At 37.8% G+C, this 20,375-nt stretch overlaps 1 protein-coding gene across 1 annotated transcript in view; it reads right to left on the bottom strand.

Annotated features, from left to right (window-relative positions):
• Nucleotides 1-16,356, bottom strand: part of CLNK (cytokine dependent hematopoietic cell linker) — a 51,858-nt gene extending 35,502 nt beyond the window's left edge. The window contains exons 1-2 of the mRNA XM_035324583.1: nucleotides 16,236-16,356; nucleotides 12,738-12,786 (exon numbers count right to left, since the gene is read on the bottom strand). Of these exons, the coding sequence (XP_035180474.1) occupies nucleotides 12,738-12,748 (11 nt within the window). The 5' untranslated portion in view covers nucleotides 12,749-12,786; nucleotides 16,236-16,356. The remainder of the gene's footprint in view (nucleotides 1-12,737; nucleotides 12,787-16,235) is intronic.
• Nucleotides 16,357-20,375: the final 4,019 nt, after the last annotated feature.

Here is a 20,375-nt window from a genome sequence, read left to right as displayed (position 1 = left end):
GAAACAGTAATTTTGGGACTGATGCCAGTGGTGGGTAAGAGGTACACATGGGAAGAACATCTGAGCAGGGTTATTTAGAACCTTTAACAGGCTAACATGGAGCCTCTGTACTCCAAATTGCCTGTGGCACACATTCAGCTTTTAAGTCCTTTTGAGGTAGTTTTGGGCCAGCACACAGTTACCTTTCTATGTACTTGAGATAACTTGCAGTGTGCCGTACTGGGTCTGGCTGGGATGAAGTTAATCATCTTCACAGCAGCCCATATGGGGCTGTACTTTGGCTTTGTGACTCAAACAATGTTGATAATGCTCCACTGTTTTGGCTGTTGCTGAGCAGTGATTGCACAGCATCAAGGCTTGATTTTCTTCCCTCTCTGCTCCCCGGGGGCTGGGAGGGGACAGAGCCAGGACAGCTGACCCCAGCTGACCAAAGGGATGTCCCACAACATATGACACTGTACTCAGCACTAAAATCTGAGGGAAGTTTTTCTGGGGGGAGATAGCCACTGCTTAGAGACTGTTTAGGCATTGGCCTACCCATGGGAGGTGGTGAGTGAAAGCCTTTGCATCACGTGTTTTTCAGGTTGGTGGTTTTGAACGCAGGCACATAAGCATCCTGCAGGGCTGACGCAGAGGCCCAACCACTTTTCTGAAATCTCTCCCAGACACTGTCCTGGAAATTAGCTCTTCTTTTTTGTTTGTTTTAACTTGTAAAGGTCAGTTTTTATGAATCAGTAATACCATCTGTGGAAGCATTGTACTCAGTGCAGTGACATCGTGACATCAGACAAAAATCTGCCTAAAACAGATGCTTAGATGTTTAACATCTTAAATGACTTCAGCTGTGATCCTCCAAATCTCCAAGTGTATCTTTTTTTTTAAGCTAAAGTGAATGTTAGGAGCATAATAATAAATATTATAGGCTATATTCTCTTAGTATAATTATGTAACGGATCATTTGCAAAATGATTTGAATTTTGACTGGCACAATTCATTTGAATTATTTTCTTAAAAAAAATAAATATGCTGTAGGTTTCCTTGGCAACCTTTAAAATGATATATATAGATGTATAAACATACCAACTGATCACCATAATATTAGTTAAAATAAATCCACAGAAACACAAGTAAAATGTACAATAATTAGTTATCCTATTGACTAAATATGGATTTTAGAAGTGTTGAACAGAAACATTTCCTTAGTGCCAAACTGCATTAACAATCAGCACAATGCCAGCTCTTTGAAACTCCACTTTCAAAATATTAAAAGATTTTAAAGCTACCTTTATCAGGAAACAGCTCCTTTGGTGAATGTGTTATCATTCCCACCTCTCTACTACTGGGTAATACAGGTATTCAGACTGGCAATTAAGACACACAGAAGACACTTTTATTTGCCTCATCTGGTTTGGAGTGGCTGTAATGAATCCTAGCCAGGTGATTTTGCATGGGTTGAAAGAGTTTAAAAGGAGAGAAAAATGATAACCCATTGTGTCTGAAGAAAAAGATGGGATAATACTAAGGCACATTTCAAGCCAAGCTTTGTGATCTTTAAGGAGAAGGAAAGATTTTACTCAACCTTATTTGCCAACAGTTACAGAGACGGGCCATTTTAAGAAATTACTGTTGCAAAATGTAGATTTATGTTTTGTTGTTGTGCATGATACCATGCTGTGTAGAGAAATGCCTGGAAAAGATTTGGAGTTTGGCAGAGATTCCTCCCCAGAACTCTGTTATCTAATCAGGCAAAACATATTCAAACAGCAACAGTGTTTTGGGACACTTCAGGCCAAATGCTTCAATATAATACAAACCACATTGCAAAGCTTCCTCAGGGAGGTACGGCATGAACATTTTGCCCTTGAAGAAAAGAGTATGAACCACAGGGCTGCCTCCTTCATGCCTTACCATTCCTGTATGTCTCCTTAAATGAATAAAATGCAAAAGGCAGCACCTTGTGTATATACATACATATAGATAACCTCTATATATGTACACATTGAGTATGTATATATATACATATAGACCATTTATATATATACAAAAGAGTAGAATACATATATTCTCTCTCTCTGCATATAGTATGCATTATAGACATTAGAATATAAATATTGTATATTATATTATACATTACAATATGTACTTGTTTAAGGATAGCAACCAGTTCTGTCACCTCAGTGCAAACCCTTAGGGCTGGCAGCATGAACCCCTAATAAAACTGTCAAGCTGGCTGAACATATGTTGTCAGGAGGGGCAGGGACCTCGGATACCTGAAAGGTAACCACAGACATCTGACACTTGAAAAAATGCTAGTGGGAGGCTTTTGGTACCTGTGGTTACTGTTCATATTACTGTGCATGTTTATGCCAAGCACTTTCTTATCTATAATAACAGCTCTGTCATGGCATAATACAGAGCAAGGAGATTAGGCTAACAGTGGCTTGAAATAGAAATGCTTATTAAATGTGAATAAAAATGGTCTCTCAGTGAGTTTTTCTAAACTCACCTGAAATCATGTCTTCTATGAGAAGATCAGGAAAAGCACTGATGAACCAAATATATCATGTGGATAGGGTTTTCACATTTTTAAATCCAAGTACTTAAACAGTAATGTGAATGAGCAAGACTGAGGGAAGACCTTAATGCATATAAAATGGTTTATAGTGACACAATAATATTAAAGATATACATTAGAAGCACCATGATTTGTGACCATAGAAATCAGTGTAATTCAAGTACAATGCCTCATCTGAATTTGGTCCTGGGATGATATTAACACTTCCTAGAGGTGTAGGGTTGCATCACTATTTTCATTTTCATACTCCATAGTTTATGTGTAGCCCCTTGGGATTTTTGACATCTAAATGGTAGAGAGTTTCTTCTGGAATGAAGAGCAAAGATATGAATGGGAAGCGAATGTGTTTTACTTTTTTGTGAAGATTCTGGTAACAGATACTCTCTGAGGACATGCAAAATTTGAAAACATTCCCTCTGAAGGCAATTCTACCTGCAATATATGTCTTTCAGAAGGTTCATATATAGATTTTAACTTATTTTTCTTTTGCCTTCTATAAGCAGTATTGTTTCCAGATGTGTTCTGTGTAGCTACCTACCAAGTTAATTTTAGTGGCTTTTTCTGGCTTTTTAAAGTCCACACACTAGGATATTCTGCTTATTTGCAAGATGCCATTGCATCTTGCAATGACAAGTGCAAATCCCTGTACACACAGGAATGTCTGAGGAAAAATATTTAACTTCTTAATTCTCTCCCTAGTGCTTGGGAGTGAAAAAGGAACCCAAAGCCTTCTAGCTTTCCACTTTCTCAAAAGAATACTGAAGTATTTAATCTGAGCAGGCAGAGGAGCTGAAGGTTTATCATCTCCTTCCTCCTGCACAGATGAGCAATACCCTGGGAGCAGACAAGAAGGCAGCAGATGACATCTTATCTAAGAGCATGTAGTGCTGGCTGGAGCTACCTGCCAGAGAATCTGGGGAGACACCATGCAACCAGAACTGCCCAGGGTGCTGTCATTATGTATACCCCCTTTCTAGCATATACGGGAGTCTGGCAATTTTACCATAGCCCCAGGCAAACCTCCTGTTTCAGGAGACATTTGACTCTGAGTTAAGTATCAGTATCAAAATTCCCTCCTTATTGCTGTAACATGGCTGGTTTGCTTTTGCTCTACAACAGCAAATTGTAAAACAAGCTGAGCAAACCCATTGCACATGACAGACACTTAACCATACAGAATGGAAAGAATATGCCATTTCTGTCCTTCCCTGTCAACCTGCAGCCAGGAAGGAGCTGACAGATAAGCAGATTTTACTTTAATTTCACTCCATCTGAATTGAGGTGGAATAATCTCCATATAAAAACAAAAGTACAAGTGGTTGATCCTTCCACCATAGACATAGAGTCTAGCCTAAAGTATGGCTTTTAGTACTCCGGACAAATAAAATTATCCTGTCCAAATCAGAAAGGAAATATATAAAAGGAGTCCAGCCTACTGCTACTGCGCTGTAAACCTATATCCATGTCCTTAATATCTATGAATCACACATTACACCACAGTTACAGGTTGCCAATGAAATCCCGTTTAGAGCTGGATGAAAATGGCCGCTCCATGTATTCTCATGGGAATGGTTTCCATGATGAGTTAGAAGTACTTATGGCAGTCACACTTCTAAGTTAAAATGAAAGCAAGCAAGTATCTTTATAACATTTTTTTCAGCTATTGTTTACAGTTTTTTCATTTATATGCTCATATGAGCAAATGCCAAACAATATATATCTTTTTTTTTTTTTTCTTTTTAGCCAAACTACAATCAGTATTTCAAAACAAAACAAAACAAAAACAAACAAACAAAAATTAAGGAATGATGCAGTTTAGGAGAAAGAGAAGGTGCTTTGCTGAATGGGATATATTTGCCTTTTTAAACATTCATGCCACTAAGATTGGGATCCTGAAATATAAATAAGGTGTTTGAATTAACCTGCTATTGACTCACTGTAGGCATTTATGTTTGAAAAGACTGGATTTTCTCTAGCTGTAGCCAGGTGCCTCTGAATATTTTTTAAAAAATCTCAACTTTAGAGATTTTTTCTTTCCCCCTTTCCCTCTCTCTCTTGATTATCCAGCCTGATGTAAGAAATCATGTTCTTGTACAGTCTATCAGTTTCTGTTCCTAATTGATATCAGTTTCTGTTCCTAACTGCTTCCTATCAGTTTCTGTTCCTAATTAATCCTAGAATATCCCTCTTACTACTTTTGACTACTCTTTTCTAGTTGTGCTCCACTCTGATATCTGGATATCTGCTTGGTGCTGCCAGCTGCCTGATCTTGTGGCTTCATGGGATTTCAGGTCACCTTGCCTGACAGCTACGGACATGTAGACAGGTAAATGTTGGATGTCTACATGAAAAGCTTCCTAAAGGATAGGGATTGTGTTGCCATAGGCTATGCTGTTTCTGAAGTCTTTGTGAATAAGTGCCTGACTCTGGCAGCTGGCAACGATGAAAACCAGACACATTTCACAAGCAGCATAACATTCCTTTTAGAAAAGGCTTCTGAAATCATCACTGTTAAATGCAGCCTAATATTTAATCCTTATCCAAGTTCTTGTCTCCTTGAAGACCATTCAACAGAAGCAGAAACAAATTCCAGGAACCACAAATAAATAAACATTCTGTCAATAACTGAATACTCTGTATATTCATAATGGAGCAGCACAAAGTTACTAGGTCATGTTTGTCTGTGGTGCGCAGGAATTTGAAGGTGATAAAATTTAAACAGTCCTCAAGTTGTCCATCCTTTGTGCTGTGGACAAAGGAATCTTGGAATCAGACCAGGTTTGGACTTTGGATCCACATTGGGCTAGTTAACTTCCAGCTATGGTCAATGGTTTATTTTTATTTCTGTGCTTATTTCCTGCATATAGCAACTTTAGTTGCTGTCAGATACTGCTTAGAGGAGCAGAGACAGAGTGTTTTAGTACCTGGGGAGAGCATAACAGACTACTTGGTTAAAATCAATAGTGCTAACTTAATGACATAAACTTCTAAAAACACCTACTTCACCTCTGCTACTTCTGCAGTCTATAGCAGGATCATTAATATTCCACTAACTCATAATCTAATGAATTATCTAGAGCCAAATAAGGTTACAGAAAAATTCCCATCTACCTAACCATACTGTTGCTGTCAGCCCATATCCAGATTCTGTGGGGTTTATCTGACACAGCTTAAAGCATCACTTCAATCTAAGCCTCAAACCTCAATTCCAATTTGGAACCTTAAAGACAGTTTAGAGACCTTTGCAAACAACTCATCACCTTCTGTTGTCCGGGCCCTGATGGCAGTAACAGGCTTTAATGGCCTTGACCAGCCTCACCTGGAGCCTCTCACCACCCCTGCTCATGGGCCTGGAGCCCCATTTCAGCTCATCCCAGAGCCATCAGACCCTACCCAATGAACTATGTCATCAAATTGCCAGTTCCCAGCTCAGTCACAGCCATGCCCATGTCTGGCCATGGACTCTGTTGATTCAGACCCAACCTACAGAAAGACTTCCCAGCCTGATCTTGAACCTCTTTCATCACATTGGAGCTGCTCAGTAATCACTGGGCTGTGTTTGACTGACTACTCTCACCAGATATGATCATAACCCTGACACAGCTCCATGCCTGATGATCGGGACCCTTGGCTGAACCTGGCTGCTATCCCTCAGTATGTCCTGCTCACCTGCCTGGGATGGTGGAATGGGCCCTGGCTGGTGAGCGCCTGCCTGACAGCCCTGTTATGCTCCTCAGCTCCTGGCTTGCTGACCCTTGGGACAGCCCTCATCCTGGCTCTGGTAAAATCCACCAATGTACTAAGTTCAGTTCCAATAATAAGTATTTGCTGACAAGAATTGTCATCCAGGCCCCATGGCTTCCACCAACATTCAGCCACACAACAACCTTTCCAGTTCTTCCTACCTGAGAACACTATACTACTTAACAGTGAATTTAATATTACCCAAACCAAACCAAAGTTCTTTGTCCACAGCAGTAGCACTCTTCATCTAACCCCAAATGTCTTGCAGAGTCCTGCGATAAACAAGGTCTAGTTCCTTCAGTCTCAAACTCCAGTACCAGATCTGACTGTAACCCAAAAATTTAATCAGTGCTCCACAGTTCTGTCTCTGCACTCCACCCATTATCAGCTGGCTCCAGACTTCTACTGACTGCTCTTGTCTTAGTCCCCATTTCTTTCTGTGTAACTAACCGTGGTTTGACAGACACTTGTGAATACTTGGCTGGATACTTGAGACTTTTTGGTCCGAGTATTATAAAGGAAAATGCAGAGGTCCACCTAGCACTGTTCATTCATTTGATTCCTTTGAGTGATTAGCTCCCTGTTGTGACCAACTTCACATTTTCAATGATTTGTCCTGGAATATCTTTCATTTAGATACAGAACCAGAGTAATGTTGCAAATAATAAGGAAAAAAAAAAAACAACAACAACAACAACAAACAAACAAACAAAAACAAATAAACCAGGAATTTCCGATTCTGTGCTAAAAGCATAAGGCCTGATGACTGCTAGACTCTTGTAGCTACAGTTCCTGCTGTATTTTCTTAGGGTCTAGAATTGACATAAGTATCTTAAAAATCAAACATTTTTTTAATATGCTTCCCTGTGAATTGAGAAGCATTATAAGCATACAACTTTTGAAATATAAAAGTTTAGTATGAGAGGGAAAGCAGATGGGAAGGAAATCATCAGATCAAAACCACAGGATCATCAGATGCTCTACCAGTTGCTGGAACATTGACCTTAATGTAGCTACAACTTGTGCAACTGGACTCTGTACTGCAGAGCAGAGAGAGCCATAATGGCTTTGAACTGTATGCTTTCCACTCCCCCATAATGTAGGCTATAGTTATGCTAGATGTACATAAGCTGCTCAGGATGAATTAGAATGGAAAGGAATATTACATTGGGAAAAATGGGTAATCAGCATTACAAGTATGCCTCTGCTGTGACACAGTTAAATTAAAGTTTAGAATCAGTGAATGATCATTTTTTGCTTGCTCCCCTATTCATGCACCATCTACAAAAGCATTTTGTAATGTCTCATAGCAGCGCCTTACTTTAAAACTTTCAGCATAAGCGGGAAAATCCAGCATCCTTTAAAAATAACAGATGGCTATGAAGTGAATACAGAGTTGTATTTCACTCTTGGGGTTTTGTGGCTATTCAGAAGCCACCTGAGTTACATGCTCATGGTTAATAACATCAGCAGAGCCACTCCAGTTAATTACAGCATTATATTTACTCCATAGTTCCCTATTATACATTAAGTCACAGTAAGAAAAGGGCAAGCATATAATCCCTCCAAAGACATTGTGCTGCCCTTGTTAAAAAGACTGAAAAAGCTTCACAGCTGTAGACAAAATGTAAATCCCATTATGGAATAAGAGATGCTCTTTAATGTCTCTTGCACAGAGCAGCTTAACTGCTTAACTGACAGTAGTTCCAGACTGGCCAGATAGCAAACACTGTATTGCTTCTCACAAAGGGCTAGTAAAATGGAGTACTGCCTCCTGCCCAGAGGAAGAAGGGAGGAAATAGGAGGTGTAATGAGTATGTAGAAAGTACTCTTAGGAAGCATGTGGCTGTCTCCAGTTTAATTTATTTTTTTCCTCCTGATTTCATTCCATTCTCTCTCTCTCTTTTTTTTTTTTTTTTTTAGTTTTGTTTCTGAAGGAGAGAAAACATAACTAAAGCCAAATGAACTAGAATGTTTTGTTCATCAAATAATGGAGACAAAGTAAAATAAAGCTACTTCACCAAAGAAATCTTGAGAAGTGTTTTTGTCAGGAAGGCTGCAAATCATTGATTTAGTATTTTCATTAAAAATAAAAGGGCAAACTCTTAAAGCTTCATTTCAGAGGAAATAAAAACTCATGACTTAAAAATGGAACTGTCAGCCCCCTAAAAGCCTATTCTTAAGATACTTTTCCACTCCTTCTGTTGGCTCAATACCCCCTGCAGGCAACGAACCAGCAGGGAGTTTTCTTTTTGTTTCACTTGGCCAGGTCTGGATCCTCTCCTGACTCCAAATTCACAAGGAAGAGGAAAATGGTTGACATACATACTCATGAATCAGGGAGAAGGTAAGGAGGGGTCTGTGGATTAATCTACGATACACCATTTAGAAATTTATCATAAGAACCATTTTTTTTTTTCTACATTATAAAATCTGTGCTTTTCTTCAGAGAATGCTTCCTTTGAAGACAGTGTCTCCTCACCATACTTTATAGAGCAGCAAAAGCCACAATCTCACTCTTTGTTCTCCCTCCAGGTATTCAGTGGTGTACATGAAGTGTTGTTTGTGCAATTTCTGAACAAAATTTGGGCAATAAAGTTATTCCTCTGCATAGCAGCACTGGCCTTTTTGCAGTGAACACTGTACTTGTCTAGGTTGTGAAATAATTTCTTGGTATATTGTATAAATATTTCAGAAGCCTTGATAGATCATAGGAACAGCTCTACCTGACATGCTAATAAAAGACAGCACCTTAGAGAACTACAAGAGGTATATTTGTGGTCTTTTGGAAAAAGAAGACCTGTGACAAATGTAAATAATTCACAAATGCTAAAGCATCTACTTTATCTAAATAATATTTTTGAGTGTAGCTGTATTTTCCACTAAAACTTATTTCAAAATTGCAAATTAATGTTATAGATAACTTCTAGTTTAATAAAATTTGTACAGTTCTATAACTGATGCTAGAAAACTTTATATTGTAAAATCTAGGGTGTGATGGAGCTGGCATCTTCCAGCTCCATTTACAGCTGTGGCATCTACGCCTTTGAAGTGCTTGAAGCTGGGGTTGAAGCTCCTCACTACAGACAAAGAAACCTGCTAACTTAAAACATAGGCTTTAAATTTGCTGTAGCTTAGTTGGAACTTGACTTAAAGATTTGCTTCTCATTGCAGAGAGCTATCTTTGTATCTGCTTCAAAGGCTAGTGACACCACAACATCTTCAGTCTCAGGTGTAGTTAAAAGTTTACTTCCATAGCAAAGGTAAGCCACCAGCTTTAAAACACAAGTTTAAATTCAGTTTATTGCTCTTATGTGTAAAGACCTTAGCTTAAATTTGAGCCTCTTTCCCATGCAAAATGTCATTTAATCAATTGCAGTGTTTCAAATGTACCCATCACCCTTCTCTTTGAATATCTCTGCCTGCTGCTCAGCAGGATTTTTTTCCAGAACAAGCAGGAAGTAAGCTCTTTGGGTTCAGGCTCCTTGGTGAAAACCAGCAGGGCTTTCTCTGCTGAGCTGCCCCTACCTGTGAGCACTTCAAAAGAGAAGCCACAGCAGGGGCCCTAGCTGAAACTGCAAGTGATGTGTTTTATGTAGCATGGGAGGTTTCAGGAGTCTTCAGCCTTGAGGCCGTCTTGTTCATTTAAAAATGTTTTTAAAGTGATTTGTTGTATGGCTGTTATAGTACCTCGAAGAGGATAGTAATAGCCACACATTCTTTTCTATATACTTCTTTCCTTCTGGTCAGCTTTATGAAAAAAAAAAACAAAATAGAAAAGAAGGCCAGTATGCTCTTCCAGAAGCTGTCATCCCCATTCCTGGGCTGCACCCACAGAATGACCATATGTAAAAAGGTGAACAGCAAAGGTTATATGTTCTCTGATGTTCTTTCATCTTGTACAAAAATGGTACCATTTTACACATTATTTTCCTTCTCAGTCTTAATTAAAAGTATCAAGAATACCGGGTTATACCTTTTCTCCTTGAGCTAGAAGGCTGGCTGCAAAATGATTGGGAGAGATCTGAGGAATGACTTTGCTTAAGGATGAAAGAGTATGTTGACTTCGATTTAAAGGTGTGTAAGTATTTACTTCCCATTGATTTCCAAGTTAGAGGGAATAAATGGCTTTGTTTTTTCTTAAGTTAGGAGACAAAAATATGTACATCTCTTATGTGTTTTTAATTCTTTTTTATATCATATAATTATTATGCTGACTATAACTCTGATACTAGAATTGCTAAGTGACTTTATACACTTTTTTTTTTTTTTTTTTTTTTTTCCCCACAGATATTATACTGGCCTGTTTGCCAGGCATGTGTTTTACTGCCCACAGATCTAGGGACTACAGTAGTTCATTCAGTGATTACTGAATTTGGGTATTTGTCGAGTGCTGTAACTCAAGGTCCAAATTCATATTTTTTAAAATTTTGGATTTTTTTAAAACATGCTCAAAATTATAGACTTACATAGGGGTGAGGCCTGCCATTAATCAGTCAACCTCAGAAAAGGTAGGAGAGCTGACTAGCTACATAATTAGCAGATATAAAAGCTATAGCAAAGAATATATCCAATTAATCTGTCAAGACCTCAGGAACTATCAGATTTGCCCCTTCCTGTTCCTAAGTCCGGTGTCCTTTGAAAGTCTAACTCCCTACAACATCCATTCTATTTTCTGTGAAAGCTCAGAAAATGGATATTTATGAAACCTTTTCATTTAGCTAAACCTCAGGTCTAAGAATTTAAAGTTTCCCTTCCCCCAGCTGAACAAGAAAACTTAAGTGTAGCCTGGATATCATTTTTCAGACAGTATGAACTGATACTAGCTATTATAAAAATTCTCTTTTACCACAAATAGCTGGAAGAAAAAAAAAGAAAAAAAGAAAAAAAAAAAAGAGTTTCCTGCCAGAACATGCATTTGTTCTAGGTTATTATGTTAACGTTCCTACACACCCACAAATTCATCTCCCACCCTTCCCTGTATAAAACATAACTGAATGTCTTTGGTTTCTAGAGGGATCTAAGCCAAGGCAAATCTAACAAAGTTAGTTTTAGATGGAGACCTGCAATACTCAGGTAGGTGGTTAAGCAGGGATCTGCTTTGGGTACACTGCTATCAGTTGTGAGCTGTGAGTAGAAAGTGAGTAGTTTCAGCTAATTTCTTCACAACATTTGGTAGCTACAGGATATTTCTGAAGTAACTTTTTCTTGGTGGCTGGAGTGCTTAAAGACAGCAGCAACAACAACAACAACAACAAAAAAACAGTTCTCAAAGTTTGCAAAATCAAAATTTCCTGTGAAAATGAGCATTTTATATTCAGTAAGCATAAAACGAATTACTGGAAAAGTTCTGAGGGCTTTTGAACAGCAGCCCATACTCAGACCAATTTAATGAAGCAAGACTGAGCTCTTCTATGGAAAAAAACTGTCACAGCTCCTTGTCACTTCTACGGGGGTGGTAAGTAGAAGCTACAGGTCCTCTGACTTTTGTGGAAATATGAGGTGATTCTGACTGATGCACCCCAGCTGGAACAAAGTTAAAAAGTAGCACCTACCACCCTCCAAAAACTTCTGGCTGCTGCTGAATAGGAAGTCTGCTTATTATCAGTGGTAAAAAATTGTGGATTCAGGTTATTTTAAATATACTTGTAGATCTATTCACTAATATGTGATTCTGGAACAGCTTGAGGAAAACTTATCTTTGAATATCCTTGTTGGAAAGAGACACAGGAGGCAGTGTTTCTTGGTGAAGGACATCAGAGTGGGATTCAGAAACCTTTCATTGCATACTGGGATACACTACTCAGTTCCGGTATCATTTCGGTTAACTGACTCTGGCCATGCATTCAGTGCATTTAAACTGGCTTCAGAATCAAGCCAAGACTTTGTGCCCATCAACGCTCTTAATACCAGAGCTTCCTACAAGCTAACTTCAGGGTGTTGCAGGTGCTTTTCCCAGGTGTGGGAAGATCCTTGGGCTTACATTTCTCTTGAGGTCTGCAGAGGCTTTTTGCATGTAATTTGTGCTTGGCTTCACTGCCTAATGGCATCCCATAAGCACTGTCACTAGTGTTGTGTGACCAGCCTTCTTTAAACTCCATGAAATTCTCTGACAGAGAGGAATGAGGTTTATACACTCAATGTGTGTAAACATAGAGGTAAGTGTAGTAGAGTTAAGGATACCCTTCAGAAATCTTCCTCAAACAATGATTTGAGAACTAGGTGAGGCAGGAGACTACAGTTTCAGAAAGAGCTAAGGTAGAAGGCAGTAACAGACTACAGAAGATTTGGGATGACTGAGACTGCCATGTAACTTTTAGCATAAGTGAAGCATAAAATTAACATCAATAACAAAATGCAGTAACTGTTAAGTATAGAGTACCAAAGAGGTTGGCAAATGTTCAGGTACAACACTTACTCCATGCTCATGAATCCTGACTCATGGAAATGCAAATCTTCAAATGAGCCTGTGAGGATAAAAGGAATATAGTCTTAAAAATCTAGAGGTATATATTTCTTGCCACCCTCCAAAAAACAAAAACAAAAAACAAACCCAAACCAAAACAATAAAAAAAAATAATAAAAAAACTTTTTGCAAAGCTAGAAAATAAATTGTGGTGTCATTTATTCAAAGAGCAAATGCTTCACTTTTGGCAAGAGTATTGTATTCAAAGATGTGATGATGACTGTGACCAGCATCAGAAAGTGTATAGCGTGGTCATGTTTTTAAAGGTGGTATTAATGAAATCTCCACGTGTACTTGAACAAGTTTTCACGGTCTTTTCCAACCTTGGTGATTCTATGATTCTATGGTTTTTGTGTACATTGTTCTACCACTGCCACCTGTGCACTCAGTAATAGAATTTGTATGTACAGATTTGTATTTCTGTGAGAATTTTAAGTGAAGTTTAAGTTCTACAAACCAAGCATAAAGTTTGAAGATAATCTGTAAAGACCACATCTAGACATTATAGGTCTTGTGAAACTCTTGGTCACAAATGGTGACATGAAAATAAATACACGTGAAAACACACACACTTTTAAAGTTTGGTTTTGCATTTTTGTTGGAGAAATCTAAAACTTTAAAGACTGTTTCAGAGTTGTCAGCTATTGTATTGCCATGTCTTTTATGCTGATGACTCAATCAATTTTCCAATTGTCTGCTTGTCTCTGCCCGATATTTCCTAATCGGAGCCTTAGTAGTTCCATAATGTGGAAGTACAAATAGAGTTTATAACATTTCCATTTACTCTATCTCCATCATTGTCCACTGCCATTACTTTTTACCAGTTAAAATAACTGTAATGAGAGCAACAAATGGTCCTTTTCTTCTCTCCTCATGTTCAGCCACTTGTCAAATGGCAGGGCCTTGCAACCTTATGTATACCAATTGCTTCTGAGCTTTCTATCATCTTCACTCTATTTTGTGTTTTCATTTTAGACTGGCCTTAAATTCATACACAAAAATTTTAAAGCTTTCTCTTTACAAGGGAGTGTGCACATTCAGTCCAGTTTAAAATTAAAAGTTAATTTTATCCTGATGTATTACTGTGCTAATTACCAAGAATTCTGCAAACATTGAATCAAATAGATAGGTTGCTCTCAATTTGAAATCCACAAAAATGTATTTGTGATAGACAAAATAGCCAGCGGTGGCCTGTGATTTACAGTAAGCAGCAATAGTAGAAGCAGGTGTACATCTGACTGAGAAAAATGATTCCTTGATTACTTTTTGAAAGTTAAGATGGAATGAAAATTCTGGAAGATGTTATTAAAGAAAAAAAAAAAAAAAAAAAAAAGGATTGCTTTTGCCTAAATGTCTACTTCTTAAAAAGCTCACCAGAATGCTGATTTCTGTCATGGAGTAACCAAAGTAGAAATGCTACTTTTCCTACCTTAAATATTGGGTATTTTGCTTCAGATAGCTTTCTTCTGAATATTTAGCTCTTTTCAGATATCTAGAACTATAAGATAGCATGAGCCAAATTGTAACTGTATAATAATTCCAACAATTACTAGTAACTCATAGTATTGCAAATGAGAGACTTATGAAGAACTAATTCTAAAATTATACATCTTACTTTTTTCTGTCTCTAGGCATTTTGGTGTGGAATGGAGCTTAAAAGCACAAAGTCTAAATTGGAGGACAAAGTGAAAAAAATTTCATTAAAAAAAAAAAAGCCAAACAAATCTTACGTTTTTGCTAAGGCTTGCTTGGAGAGTATTGAGGGATTTCCTAGGGCTTTTACTTTGAGAGGATACACAGTTCCTCTCAAGGACGCACATCTCAAGGATGCACAGTTCCAGCAGATTTCAGGCATCTCTAGAAAATTTCATGGGCTGTCTGTCTAAACAGAACAGAATGGAGCAAGCCACATGAACTTGCAGTATTTATAGTATTGGGAATGACCCAATTCCCAATGGGTCATTGTGAATGCCCAGTATCTTAAAATGCTGAACAGAGATGTTCTGTTTGAGAAGGAGTACTCTGTTCATATGAACACTTAATGCTAATTAGTCCTATAAAAACTTGCTAGACAGTATGTGCTAGTTAGCACTTTAAGCTTTTTTGCATTTTTTATTTGAATAAGAAGAAAATCTACAGGTTAAACAAAAACAAGCAAATGAAGCATGCATGGTTATGGTGCAGAAAAAGATGTTTTTATTTTTATATTTTCTCCAATCAGACATGAGTTAGCAAGTTAACACTTTACTTCTGAAATTGGGACACAAGCTTCTAAATCATTTAGACACCTTTGAAAAACAGGTTTGAAAATCCAGCTCACAGCACAGACAGATTCTTGGTCAGACAACATGAGAGGAAGAACTGAAGAATTTGGTTTTCAGTTATGTAAATAATCAAACTCAAATAATTATCAATTCCTATAAATAGCTAAAAATATCTACCAGGAGCCAGGCCTTCATTCAGACTGTGACACTGTAGAGGCTGCACATAAACCTTATACTGGTTATCCTTTCGCATTTGACCGTTTGTTTTCTTACAATACATTTTAATGGAAATGTATGACAGTGGCTGTGGGCATGATTCAGAAAATCACTTACAAGACTACAGTTAAGGTGCAAGAATGTTGGATAACTCAATTTTCATGCTGCCAGTGTCCCCACTCCACCTTCTTTTGAAGTGCTTTGGAGTATGAGGCCAATTGTAGTGAGTACAATGGGGCACAGTGGTAGGACCTGTAACAGCTGTTTTACGAGCAAGTGTGAAGCAGTTGTCAAATGGCATTGTCAAGGTTATTTTCAAAGTCTGTCTTCACAACAACAGAAAACAGTTGAATCTAGCAGGAAGTACTTATCTGATTTAAATGAATACAATCTGGTTTTGATAATCTGTTTCTGGCAATAATTAGCATGTTGCTCAATTTATTTTAATAGCACATTAATTTGATTCTTTCCCTTGCCAGAAATGCAATCAGAAGTTTCATAAAAACAAAATATATCTCTAATAGGAACCACAAAAGTTCTCTGTAAATATAGTTACTTAGGAAGCTATTTGCATTGGTTTATTAAGTGTACTGCACTTTTTTTTTAATACATGACTTCAACCCAGAAATACAAATCAGCAGTGCAAAAGATACATACAGAGGAATTAGCCAAAAAAGAAAAAAAGAAAAAAGAAAGTGAAGGCTCTATTGATTTACTTAGAGTGAGAAGGGGAAGAAAATGGTTTAAGAAGGCAGGCGTGAGCATTTGCTGTAGGCCGAGAAGCTGCCCAATGGGGTATGGTGGTTTTATGGACCTACTGCTAATGCAATCCAAATGTTTTGAACCATAGCAGAAAGCTACACTGTAAGAACAAAACCACACTGATACACAAGTTAATCCCTTGGTTAAAAGACAAAAAAAAAAACATTTTCAAAGCAGAAGAGCATAGGAAGAAACAAGGGCAACTCACAGTTGCTTTCCTTTAAGGTGCGTGGGCTCTGAGCTAGAACAACGCTGAGATGTTTTCCCCTGTGAAGCAATTGTACACTGTTGCTAAATGCCTCACAAAGCTAGCTGGAGGTCAGTGATGCTCATAAATTGAAACAGTGCAAGTGGATGAGTATTCTGCTGTTTTTGGTGAGTTTCCTGTGGATGGCTAGCACACACAGAGGCACCAATCAGCGCTATGTGAGCTGACCAGTGAATACCCATCATTTCTTATCTGTGCATCAGCCTCAAGTACGATAGGATGAATATATTCTCCACCTTAACCTACATTCAACAATTCTGTCTGTGTCACAATAGCTGTTCCAAATCTTAGCATGAAGAAAATAAATTTCTTCTGATATGAAGCTGTTTTATTTAACTGGGAAAAATGATTATTGCTCCTGATCTTGTATTTTCTTATTTCTCAAGCTGTTTAAAGAGCTTATAAATTATTTTGAGATATGTGTAACTACTTTTAAAATCTATTTCTTCTTCTTCTTCAAAAAAAAAAGACAACACAAGCAAACAAGTACTTTGGGAACAATATGCTTATTCTTACACTATAGTTCCATATAGTTACACTATAGTTTCATTTTTTTTTTCCATTTCTGTGCTCCAAAACTAGAGTCCTGATTTAGCATAAACTGGAGTGTTGTCGTTTAACACCATACAGCTGCTTGCTTATTTCCCCTCATAGCAGAATGGGGGAGAGAATCTGAAAAAAAAAAAAGGGGGGGGGGGGGGGCAGAATTAAGGGGCTGATATAAAGACAGTTTAATAGGAGAAAAAAGGAAGGGAAATTAAAAATTATGATAAAGAAATATACAAAGGAAGTGATGAACAATGCCATTGTTCTCCACCTGCTGACATACATCCAGCCACCCTCCAAGCAGTGGTTGTCCCCCTTCCCAGCCAACCTTCCCAGCTCTTATCGTTCAGCACAATGCCCTGTGCTATGGGGCATCCCTTCGGCAAGCTGTCCTGGTTCTGTCCCCTCCCAGCTCCTGGTGCATCCCCAGCCTCCTTGCCAGCCGGGCTGCATGAATAGCTGAAAGTCCTTGGCTTTGTGTAAGCACTGCTCAGCAACAATGAAAATATGTGAATTAGAATTATTCTCACCCTAAAACCAAAATACAGCACCATATCAGCTACTAGGAAGAAAATTAAATCTATCCCAGCCCAAAACCAGGACATGGAGTCAAGAGAAGTCTTCCTCTTGTCATTAATTGTTCTTTTAGAGAATAAAAATAAACCCTATTAATTTCCTTGTAAAGCAACCTGAAAATTAATTTATTTCCTCTCCTTATTCTGCTATAAAGAATAGAAAGAATGACTGCAAAAATTCCTAGGAAGAGTTAGGACAACAGTGACACTACAATCTCTGTCCCATTTATTACTGTCCATTGCAGGATGGACCCTTCTTGTTGCATATTGCAGAAGTGACTCTGAGTGACTGCAGCTCTTTGTCCTCTCTTCTCTTTGTTTTCTGTTCATATCTGTGTTTCATCTGACTAAGACAATGCTAACTTGACACGCCTCCCTCCCCCCCTCCACCGCAAGTTGTCTGTTCTTGCTCGTGTTTCACAGAATAGAAGGTTCTGGAGCTGTGAGGTAGTTTCTGGTGGGATTGCATCTTTCATGTTGTGCTTGTTACTGTATAATTGTTTTTTTATTACCTAGGCTTGCTTTATTTGCTGGTTAAAAATTATTTTGGCTGACCCATGTACCCATGTCTACTTGCAAACTGGGTTCCACTAGTAGTTCAGATGAAGAAAAAAATTGAAACAGTTTATTATTCTGAAAATTCTGAAGTTAACCATTTTTTTTAAACTATGTCCAGCAAGTTCACAGAGGGACTATTTATAAAAGCACTATTCAGATTCAAAGGAACAAGCCTCCCTTACTGACTCTGGATGATACAGAAGCATATATGACAAATATATATCTATTGAAGATTGGTATACTCCACTGCTGTGGAGTGAGCAGTCTCAAAATTTTTTTGTGTAACAGTCATCCCAGATGAACATATGGTGACTAGGGCTTAAATATGTAAGCACTAAGGGAAGTTGCAATCAGGGGAAGTTGAAAAAAATTCAGAAAATTTATCAGAAAATTTCACAGCATCTTGAAGTAGTTAGATGATAAATATCCTCTAAATTTGCTTTTGCTTAGAAAAAGTTCCTTTAATGTTATAATTGATATCAGTATGACTTTGTGTTTAGTAAATGGTACTTTAACATCCAAGCTGTTCACTGTAAGAAAATGTTTCATTTACAGGGAAATGACTCAATGGCTGTGTCTTTATGACTCTAAAAGAGCAACATCCCAGGGCAGATGTAAACACAGCATGATTTGCCTCCTGCAATCTTTCTGTCTGCATGGCTGCTTTGGTACACAGCCTGCAGACTGCCTGTGGGACAAGCTTAATGTGCACAAACACCCTGGGCATCCTTGGACCTACAAACTCTTCTGTTCTGTGGAGGATGTTCTCCCATCCCATATAAAGCTGCTCTTGCAGGCTTACTCTGTTGGAGAGTTGAGGCTTAAAAGGATCAGTGGAGATGCCCTTTAATGAACAGTACAGACAAGGAATAATTGTCTTTGCAAAGCAGTGGGAAGAATGGGTTGTATGTTGCCTTTTCTGTTTTGGGGAGACATTGCATGTTCTAATTATTCCCTTCAGTTCTTGTTTGAAGAATTAAAATGCCTATGTTTAGATGTCCATTTTACTTGACGTTCATACCTGCACCTCTTATTTTTCTTTTTAGTCAACTGTTTTGTTAATGACCAAATGTGAACATCACTCACACTTTAAAATACATCAGTCATCAACACAGAATAAAATGCCAGAATTGCCAAACTCAGCTTCTAAAAACATAATTATTTTTGTGTAACTGCTGATGAATTATGATGGGAAAGTAAACACAGAGACAATTTTTACAACACAATTTAGTAGTATCTAGAGAAAATTGAATGAAAAATAAACTCACCTTTGAGATATATGGAATAAAAGCTTGCTGGTTTTCCTATGTCAGTGAAGGAGTTAAAAAAAATAAAGGGGGTTAAATGAATGGATGCTTAAGAGGAATTTTTTGTCTTAACTGGGGTACATCCAAACTCTGTACAGAGGAAAGCTGGAATGAGGAACTTGCAGAAGGAAGACTCATTATTTAAACAGTGTTAATATTTGTGTCCTACATCTGACATCCTTAGGATAGGCTTTGCCTTCATGTTTAAGTCAATGGGAAAAAACAAAAACAGCACAAAACCAAACAAACACAAGTCATTCAATTCTCCCATCCCTTTTGTTTATGATCATGTTTTGGTGACAGATAATTTTACACATAAATCCTATTAATAATTCCATAACAATAATGGAAATTCTAATATACATAGAACATGTATATTGTGGATTGCTGCACTGAAGCAACAATGAGCTGAATGTAGCATTACAGAATTATATTTAAACCTTTCTAATAAAGTTAATATTCAATCCCTTATAGAAACCTCCTCCCTCCCCCCCCCCCCCCCCCCCCCCCCCCCCCGCCCCCTCCCATTCTATTGCTTGGAAAAGCAGAGCATTTCCATCTATTTACAGTGGGTTTTGCTGACTCTTGGGTTAATTTCCTATAGATTCCTTGGTGTCACAAAGTCAAACTACAGATCAGTAAATCCCAGCATATGTTATGCTGAGGTAAAAGGCTGGCATATTTTGTTGGGAAGCTTTGTGTACAGTGTACCTCTGCTATTTTTTGGCTGGAGGCTGCCTCCATATTAAAATGTCTACATTCAATCAAGTTCACAAAGATTACAGTAACAGAGCAACTCTGTCAGTATAAATAAGGTCATGATATATCTTTCTTTTAACCTAAATGTATTCTTCCAAGGTAAATTAAAGAATGTAATGCCAGGGAAGTCTTATGGGAGCCTTTGTTTAATTACTTTGCAATATACAACTGCTACTGTATTTTCTTAGAGTTGTTAGGGAAATTATATTGATAGAGCTGTGAAAACAATTGGGTTTGCTTTGATGGACTGACCAATAAGTTGAAATAAACAGGAAAAAAATATTGTATCAATACAGGTCAAAAAAAGAAAGAAAAATAACTTCAGGAGAAGTGAA

This window comes from Oxyura jamaicensis, chromosome 4, assembly GCF_011077185.1.
Source record: "Oxyura jamaicensis isolate SHBP4307 breed ruddy duck chromosome 4, BPBGC_Ojam_1.0, whole genome shotgun sequence".
Taxonomy (NCBI): Eukaryota; Metazoa; Chordata; class Aves; order Anseriformes; family Anatidae; genus Oxyura; species Oxyura jamaicensis.
The sequence above is the reverse complement of the archived record's forward strand: the minus strand, read 5'-3'. Positions and strand labels throughout refer to the sequence as shown.